The 10,031-nt window shown below is 38.5% G+C and overlaps 1 protein-coding gene across 1 annotated transcript; it reads left to right on the plus strand.

Annotated features, from left to right (window-relative positions):
- The first annotated feature begins 9,095 nt into the window (after positions 1-9,095).
- Positions 9,096-9,491, plus strand: LOC130216563 (phosphoinositide-interacting protein-like). The gene has a single exon (XM_056448461.1). It carries the CDS (start codon positions 9,096-9,098, stop codon positions 9,489-9,491), a length of 396 nt encoding a protein of 131 aa, XP_056304436.1.
- Positions 9,492-10,031: the final 540 nt, after the last annotated feature.

Genomic DNA, 10,031 nt, shown 5'->3' on the forward strand with positions numbered 1-10,031 from the left:
GACATGACAGAACCATTGTGGTTCAGTGGTCAGCACATTACGTTACAATGCTGCCGACCAGGGTTCGAATCTTACCTGAGTAATAATACTGTTTGGGTTACTTATATTCACCTTATTCTCCGCGTACGAGTGGGAGCAGCCATTTGAATCATTTTGGCTCAAAACTTCCGGTCTCATTCACTTCCATTCATTTTTAAACGTTAAAAACAGCTCGTTTTACATTCATTCACTCATTTTCTTTTCAGCTTAGTCCCTTTATTAATCCGGGGTTGCCACAGCGGAATGAACCGCCAACTTATCCGGCACATTTTTACGCTGCGGATGCCCTTCCAGCAGCAACTCATCTTTGGGAAACGCCTCACTTACAGGCAAATATATTTCAGATCAGTAGAAAACTCGGCCCTTTTCATAATATAAGGACCATGCCAAACATATGTGCTTATTTTCTATCTATCTATATCTTCTTTGAAATATGGTATAAATCCCAAAAATACGGACTTTCCTTAATGTCTCCCATTCAGTTTCTTACTTGTGCCCTCCATCTGAATTTCGCGCGTCACCAGAACCACGTGATTGAAAACAACCTATAAAACGTTCTGTGTCATTTCCGGTCAAAAAATAAGCAAACCTGCGACGGGTTTAATAAAAGTAACTAAGTCAGAATTTGCCTGGGGAACGACTGATTTGGGGCTTGACTGTAGACTAATAGAAAGTTCTGTAAGGCCGTTCAAATGCATTTAAAGTTGTGTAAACACATTTTTAATGCTGAACGGTTTCGACCAGACGGATCCATTTGGCTGAGGTGAAGCATTAGAGACGTCTGGTTGGGTTTGTTGTCGTTGCTTATTGCTGTGCTTCTGCTCTACAGGAGGGCTGCTGGTATTTGGGAAGTTGTCGATAAACTGCTGAAAGCCTGGAGTGTGTGTGTGGTGAATATTGTCTCTTGGAGAGAACACAGGCTGTTTTTGATGGAGCAGACGGTTAATAATGAAGCTCTACTGCCCTCTCGTGTTGAGTGCGGGTAAATATGGCTTATTTGCATGGACGATTCATTCAGTTGATTTGTTTTATGAAACTATCAGAAACTAATTATTTGAAATGACACTAAAGTATTGTAAGACATTTAACTTGTTTACATACTTGATTTGGTTATACTGCTACTAAGTTTATTGATTTATATCATTAGTCATTGTTTAAGGATCTGACAGCTTTCACTAGTTTATTATGGATGTATATTACAGTATTCATATTTTGAGTAGTGTTTTTTGGACACTTTATTTTTATTAGATTTCAATATTTCTGTTTAATCACAATTTATCTAGGTTCTTTAATTATTAGGTTGATAAATTTTAGGTGGGCGTCATGGTGGCTCAGTGGTTAGCACTGTCGCCTCACAGCAAGGAGGTTGCTGGTTCAAGCCCCGGCTGGATCAATTGGCATTTCTGTGTGGAGTTTGCATGTTCTCCCTGTGTTGGTGTGGGTTTCCTCCTGGTGCTCCTGTCTCCCCAACAGTCCAAAGACATGCGCTATAGGTGAATGGAATAAGCTAAATTGGCCGTGTATGGGTGTGTGTGGATGTTTACCAGTGTTGACCAGCGGTTGGAAGTGCGTCTGTTGCATAAAACATATGCTGGATAAGACCCCTGATTGATAAAGGGACTTAGCCGAAAAGAAAATGAATGAAATTTAGGTTTTTATTTATTTAGAACATATTTTTGAGTATATAGTTAATAAACTTGATATATATATATATATATATATATATATATATATATATATATATATATATATATATATATATATATTAGTAATTTTTGTGCTTTAATTTGTTTTTCTTAGCTTATTACTTTTTTCAATTTTAGTTTTGGTGCTACATTTTTATGCTTTTTGCACTTTCGTCATTCATTTTACTTGTAATTTTTACTGTCTTTCATAGTAGGTCTTAATGTGTATTTCTATCTATAATTATTTATTTTTTAAAATATTTTATTTTATTATGGACGACACAGCTCAGTGATCAGTTGGCATTTCTGTGTGGAGTTTGCATGTTCTCCTCGTGTTGGTGTGGGTTTCCTCTGGGTGCTCTGGTTTCAGGTGAACTGAATAATAAGCTAAATTGTCCGTAGTGTATGAGTGTGTATGGGTTGCAGCTGGAAAATCAATAATGAAGTTCAATAATATGAAAATATTAAAACGTAATTAGAAAGACATTTATTTATATATATATATATATATATATATATATATATATATATATATATATATATATATATATATATATATATATATATATATATATATTAGTAATTTATGTGCTTTAATTTGTTTTAGTTTTGGTGCTTCATATTTTAGTTTTTTTTGGTTTGGTAATAAAAGTGCCTTTTCATTTTTAGTAGTTAGTTTGTTTAATATGTTATTAGTTTACATTTTTTGATTCTTTGGTTTGTTACTCCATATTTCTAAACATTCATTCATTCATTTTCCTTCGTCCCTTATTTATCAATTGTCGAATTAACCGCCTTCCTCTGGGTGCTCCGGTTTCCCACACAGTCCAAAGACATGTGGTACAGGTGAATTGGGTAAGCTGAATTGTCTTAGTGTGTATGAGTGTGAATGAGTGTGTGGGTGTTTCCCAGTGATGGGTAAGCTGGATAAGTTGGGCAGTTCAATCCGCTGTGGTGACCCTTGATGAATAAAGGGACTAAGCCAAAGAAGAATGAATGAATCAATCAATCAATCAATCAATCAATATTGTATTTTATTTATGTAAATTTAAAAAAAAAACTATCCTGGCTGTAGAGTTTGTGCATGAAAAATTCTGTTGGACGGTCCTGCGAAAAGGGGTGGGATAGAACAAAATGATGCGACTGATAAACGAATCATGTTTTGGACTTAAATTGGTCTCATGCAAGCAAGTGGCGCAAATTCGCAGGTCAGAGTTCACCAGGTTTAAACGCTGGAATGCGACCTCAGATTAATAAAGGGACTAAGCTGAAAAGAAAATGAATGAACCGCCAACTATTCCAGCATGTTTTACGCAGCGGATGCTTTTCTAGCTGCAACCCAGCACTGGGAAACACCCCCACACACACACACACACTACGGCCAATTTAGCTTACCCAATTAACCTATAGCGCATGTTTGGAATGGGGAGGAAACCGGAGCACGCTGAGGAAATCCATGCCAACACGGGTAGAAGAGGCAAACTCCACACAGAAATGACAAATGCCCCAGCCGGGACTCAAACCAGTGACCACCTTGCTGTGAGCTGACAGTGCTAACCACTGAGCCACTGTGCTGCCCTATTTTTAAACATTAATTTGAATTTCTGTTTCAGTAAATGATTTACGTTTACATTTCAATTCTATTTCAATGTCTTTTATCACATTTATTTAACAGTTTTGCTATTTTATCGGACCTGTTTTCCCCCAGCATGCACCTCAGTCCTCTGTGCATGAAATGAGTTTCTGGTGAGCAGGTGGACTGAATATCAACAGTCTGGATGTTTGTTTTCCTGAATCGCAGCAGAAGTGACCCGCAGTGACCCACAGACCCGCTTGACTGGAAACAGTCTGACAGACTCACTGCTGCATTCGGGACAGGCTCTGAATGTAGGCTCGCCTCTGTTTCAGGACCAACACAGAAACCAAATGAGCCTTGCTTTTCATTGAGCTCAATTCTGTCTGTCTGTCTATCTATCTATCTATCTATCTATCTATCTATCTATCTGTCTGTCTGTCTGTCTGTCTGTCTGTCTGTCTGTCTGTCTGTCTGTCCGTCCGTCCGTCCGTCCGTCCGTCCGTCCGTCCGTCCGTCCGTCCGTCCGTCCGTCCGTCCGTCTATCTGTCTATCAGACTTTCTGTCTGTCTGTCTGTCTATCTATCGTTATATCTATCTATCTGTCTGTCTATCTGTCTATCTGTCTGTCTGTCCGTCCGTCCGTCCGTCCGTCCGTCCGTCCGTCCGTCCGTCCATCAGACTTTCTCTCTGTCTGTCTATCTATCTATCTATCTGTCTGTCTGTCTGTCTGTCCGTCCGTCCGTCCGTCCGTCCGTCCATCCGTCCGTCCGTCTTTCTCTCTGTCTGTCTATCTATCTATCTATCTATCTATCTATCTATCTATCTATCTATCTATCTATCTATCTATGATTCTATATATCGGTTTCTCTGTCTGCCATTCTCAAGCTGTTCTGGTCAAGCTGTGAGTGAATGAACTGAGAGAAACTGAGAAACAAAAAGATGAGAGAGAGAGAGAGAGAGAGAGAGAATTCCACTTAGTGTCTATCTAATGCACTTTAGCTTTCTCTCTATCTGTCTCTCTCTCTCTCACACACACACACACACACACACACACTCTTCTGAGGTCTTGGATCATCTCACAGCAGATGAGCTGACAGGACTGAAGCTCGTCTGACAGATCAGACTGATTTCAGACTCCAGATAAGAGGAGACTCCCCGCACACACACACACTCGCGCATCTGTCAGGTAAGACCTCATTAAATTCTCTGCACTTTTACTGTAGTCTAATATCCACTTATGGGCGGTTTGTGATGCTGTGAAGTAGCTGATCAGGGTGTGGTCCTGTACACACAATAAACTGTTGTTACTACATTATAATCCGCATTAACAGTACATGTTATATTGTGTGACTGTTGTTTACTGTTATGCAATCAGTAATTTCAACATCGGTCATCATGTTTATTTTGGGACTTTATTTGTAATGTTTGTTAATAACCAAACAGTTATTATTATTATTATTATTATTATTATTAACAACAGTCTGTAATAAGTATTAAACAGGGTGGCTCAGTGGTTAGCACTGTCGCCTCACAGCAAGAAGATTGCTGGTTCGAGTCTGTATGGAGTTTGTATGTTCTCCCCATGTTGGTGTGGGTTTCCTCCAGGTGCTCCGGTTTCCCCCACAGTCTAAACACATGCACTACAGGTGAATTGAATAATCTAATTTGGCCGTAGTGTATGAGTGTGTGTGTGTATGGGTGTTTCCCAGTACTGGGTTTTGGCTGGAAAGGCATCAGCTGCATAAAACATATGCTGGAATAGTTGTCGGTTCATTCTGCGGTGGCGACCTCTGAAATGAGCAGAAGGAAAATCAATCAATGAAAGAATAAGTATTAAACTTTTGTACAAATTGATTCCTCATATATTTTACTAAGTAATATAAATACATTTTCACCTTCTGGCTTGGAAAACGTGAAAAATCCTCCTGTACAAACAGTTTTTACACTACTGTAAAACAATTATATAGTAAATGACTCAAGAAAACATTAATTATAACCTATTAAACTAAGTTAATCATGTTCTAACTTAATCTTATTTAAGTTTTATTATTTCATACAAACCATTGTAAGTCAGTTTTGTGTCAATTTAGGTTGAATAAGATTAAAGGGGCAGTTCACTCAAAACGGAAATTCTGTCACTCATCATTCACGTGATTTTCTTTTTTTAATGTTGAACACAAAAGCTGATATTTTAAAGAATGCTAAAAACCTGTAACAATGCTATTTGTTTTTTCCTACTATTCAAGTCAATGGTTTCAGATTTCTAACATTCTGCAACAGAAAAAAAAAGTCATTACAGTTTTTCTCAGCGGCTTTGGTGCAATTCTCAAAACACTATTTACATTTGCACAACAGTTAATGCATTTCTCAAAACAATTGGTACAAACTGCAAACCCTAGTTCAGGCATGTCCAAGCTCGGTCCTTGAGGGCCGGTGTCCTGCAAAGTTTAGTTCCAACCCCAATCAGACACACCTGGGCTAGCTAATCAAGCACTTACTAGGCTTTCTAGAAACATCCGTGCAGGTGTGTTGAGGCAAGTTGGAGCTAAAATCTGCAGGACACCGGCCCTCCAGGACCGAGTTTGGACACCCCTGCCCTAGTTGATAACCTGCAAAAGCGTGTCACTTGCTCAAAATGGAGAGCTCATTCCTCAAAAGCAAGTATTGATGTCAATGAAAGTGTCAGTGTCATCAAGATGAAAAGTCCTGACACCATTGCTTATGAACAAGATAATCATATGGCATTACGGCAGTTTACTCTGTTCATTTTTTTCCAATGCAAAAAGTCAGATTTTGGTGAAAATGCTCAAGACAGCACTATATACTATTTGCACAGTCATTTGAAAACTACAGTAAAGTTAGACACCACTGAGTTTAGTGAGGTATCTGAGTATGAGATACTGAATATGTGTGTTTCACATTTTTACTGCACATGCTCTTTACAATTCCAATTTATTCACAGCATTGTGCAAAAGAATAAATACACCCTTATTTACAACAAACATAAACATCCTTTGGGTAGAGCTGTGCACAACTGTAAACAATATTGCAGTATATTGGATCTGAACCTACAACATACTCAGGTCTGTTCAATTTAGGAGACATTTTTAGGGAAAAAAAAAGGTTTGCTTGACTTTTGACAACTAGTTCAACATTTTTGTATGTAATGGCTCAAGTAATGAAATGAGGACTCTTATTTTTATATGGAATGACTATTCAGCATTCACAAGTTTAGTTCATTTTGACTGACATGACATAAAGAAATGATAATGTTATAAACAGCAGAGAGTTGTATGAAAGCAATTGATGCATGTCCAAAAGCATTTGCAATTAGTTGGAAGGAATGAGAAACTGCGACTATGATGTGCACAAATGACTAACTGTTTTGAGGAATGCATTAACTGTTGTGCAAATGTAAATAGTGTTGTGAGAAATGCACCAAAGGGACTGAGAAAAACTGTAACTCATTAACATATGAAACCTTGAGGGTGAGACATTAGTATGTAAAGTTTCATTTTTGGTCAACTATCCCTTTAATTGGACTCAACTTTTTTCAATATTTTAGGGGTATCAGACATTTTTAACAGTGTATTCATGATCAATAAGTCATGAAAATGTGGTTTTATGTTCAATATAACTTATCAAAATAAGTTAAACATCATGTTTTAACTTACACAAACAGTCAGAAAGAAGAAAAGTCAGAAATAGAAGTTAAATAGGCTCGTAAGGTTAAGTTTGAATGTATTTTGTTTATATTTTACACTGAAAAAAAATGATTCAAAGATGATTCCTTGGATTTACTCGATCTTTTTTTAGTTAAGTGATTGTAAATGATTTATTTGGGCTGAATTTAAACAAACAAATTAAGTTGAACGTTACTAAATTTAATTTGTTTAAAATCAACACAAATAAATAGTTTGCAGACATCTTTTTTTCAATAATTCACTTGTAGTTTATTTATTTAGTTTTGTAGCATTAACCCTTGTGTGCTGTTTGGGGATGTTTTCATCCACTTTGAGCTGATTTTGAGGCTTAATCTAGCCTTAAGTTTCAGCAAATGGAATGATTTTTGGTGACAAATTTTATTTTGAAACATATTTTGGCAAAATGATCTGAAAATCCAAAATCTCAATAGACTCTGGGCCAATTTTCTACTCTTTCATTATGTTGGGGGCTGTTTTTGCCCCATTTTACAGTGGTCGAGAGAGCTTAATGTGCAGCAATTTAAGAAAACATGCAATTACAAAAGATCTTCATCTGTTTGACAGCACACCTGCTGCAAATCCTCACAACACATAAAAAAATCGCTGCATTTTCTCACAACACAAACAATTTACCAGAACCCACTGCATTGTTTCACAACACCTTTAAATAGCACGAACACAATGGAAATGTTTGAAGGGGACCCTAAAGCATGACGGACCTGGCTATTTAGGTTATAGTTATTTAATCAATTACTAATAAATACAAATGGCGACGCAGTGGCACAGGAGGTAGTGCTGTCGCCTCACAGCAAGAAGGTCGCTTGTTCGAGCCTTGGCTGGGTCAGTTTCTGTGTGGAGTTTGCATGTTCTCCCTGCGTTTCGCATGGGTTTCCTCCGGGTGCTCTAGTTTCCCCCACAGTCCAAAGACATGCGGGACAGGTGAATTGGGTAAACTAAATTGTCCGTTGTGAATGAGTGTGTGTGGATCCCAAAGATGGGTTGCGGCTGGAAGGGCATCCGCTGCATAAAAACGTGCTGGATAAGTTGGTGGTTCATTCTGCTGTGGCGACCCTGGATTAATAAAGGGACTAAGCCGAAAAGAAAAATCAATGAATGAATAATAAATACAAATGAAAAGAAATCAGGATGTTAAAATAAGCAAACAAAAAAACTCACCTTTCAAAGATCATCTACAACTTCACTGAGCAATAGTCATGGCACAGCGGCGGCCATCACGTTTTTGGGTCCCCTTGAAACATTTCCATTGAGTTTTGCAGTGAGATTTTCATTGTTTTTGTGAGTGTTGTGAGAAAATGCAGCGCATTATGTTAGCAGCATGTGTGCTGTTAAACAGATGACGATCTTTTTTCAATTTGCAGGTGTTTTTTGTAATTGCATGTGTTTTCTGCATTTGCAGCATGTTAAGGTCTCTCGGCCACCGTATCATTGATTTCCTTTCTAATGATTTTTTTGATTGCAAAGCATTGACTCCATATAATCATGCATTTTTTTTTTAATGTTGCTGGTTTTCTCTGTTGGGAAAAGGTACAATTCGTAGTTTTTAATCTTGATCATCAGTTGCAGTTCAAAAAAAGCGTAGTTTCTGGCTTTCATATGTGTGTGCACACATTTGTGAGAGAGACCCTTGTACATTTATCTTGATATGTCTGAGAAAATCAAAATAAGCGGCTCTGTTTTCAGAACACAGTAAACATAGTAAGTGGATTTCTGCACACAAACTATAATCTGCTGTTATCTCCACAGAACTCCATGTAAAAGCCAGAAACGTTTTTGCACAGTCCTATCTGAAGGGTTAATGCTGCCAACTGATGATCAACAGTAAAAAATGACACATTTCACCTCTTCCCAACAGGGAAAACCACCAACAAATCAAGAACGCATGATTATATTCTGTCATAGCTTTGCAATCAAAAAAGTCTTTATAATGGAAGTCAATGGGGCAAAAACGGCCCCAAACATAACGAAAGGGTAGTCGATTTGAACAATACGCAAAAGTTAATACTTGAATACTTCTTCCCCCAGACTCTGCCATCACAGTGCGTTTCACCAGGTGCCGGGACGTCTGAAAACATGTCCGTCCCGGAACACCTGCCCCTCAGGGACTGCCCCCCCACGTATCCCCTGGAGCAGCTCACGCCCCGCTCCGAAAACACCGTATTCAGCCTGTCCCACCACGACAGCAGCTGGACACCTCACCCACCACCAGGCAGTTGCGAATACCACTGGCACGCCATTCTTCTGATGACCTCCGGGGGCAGCGTGCTGATCTGCGGGATGGTGCTGAGCGGACTCTACTTCTCCGGTGTTTCCGTCATGTCCACTAATATCCTGGGCCCCGCACTGCTGTCCATTGGACTAATGGTGCTGGTGGTGGGCATGGTTTTGATGCCGATCACCAGGGAAATGCGGCAACAAAGCGCTACCAAACGCCTCCTCGGTTACTACAAGCCTCAGATGAACCTGTGAGGAGGATTGAATCAAGACACTACAGGAACAAATACCTGTTTTTTTTTTTTGTACTCACTAAATTGGTGATTTTAAAGGTCCACTGACATCAAAATGAAAAATTTTAGGTGTTAGTACCATGCCTTTATTTAGTTTAGTTTAGTTAACATTTGACAGGCAGGACAGGGTATTGTAGCATAATTCCCTGAAATGCATCAAGGCAAAGCAAGTTTATTTATATAGCACATTTCATACACAGTGGCAATTTAAAGGGCTTTACATAACCAGGAATAAAAGAGACAAGTAAAACAAAATAAAAACAAATAATAAAAGTGATTAAAAACAGATTTAAATGTGTTAAAACAGGTTAATAGTGCGATCTGTCGGACATATCGCAGTGCTCATTCAGTAAAGGCACAGCTAAACAGATGTGTTTTCAGTCTTGATTTGAATGTGCCTAATATTGGAGCACATCTGATCATTTCTGGAAGCTGATTCCAGCAACGGGGCACTGTTAGTAGTTTAAAGCCGATTCACCCTGCTTTGACTGAACTCTTGGAA

This window comes from Danio aesculapii, chromosome 3 (genome assembly GCF_903798145.1).
Source record: "Danio aesculapii chromosome 3, fDanAes4.1, whole genome shotgun sequence".
NCBI classification, from domain to species: Eukaryota; Metazoa; Chordata; class Actinopteri; order Cypriniformes; family Danionidae; genus Danio; species Danio aesculapii.

Excerpts from the sequence above, each read along its gene's own strand:
- LOC130216563 (XM_056448461.1), top strand. The coding sequence starts at position 9,096 with ATGTCCGTCCCGGAACACCTGCCCCTCAGGGACTGCCCCCCCACGTAT.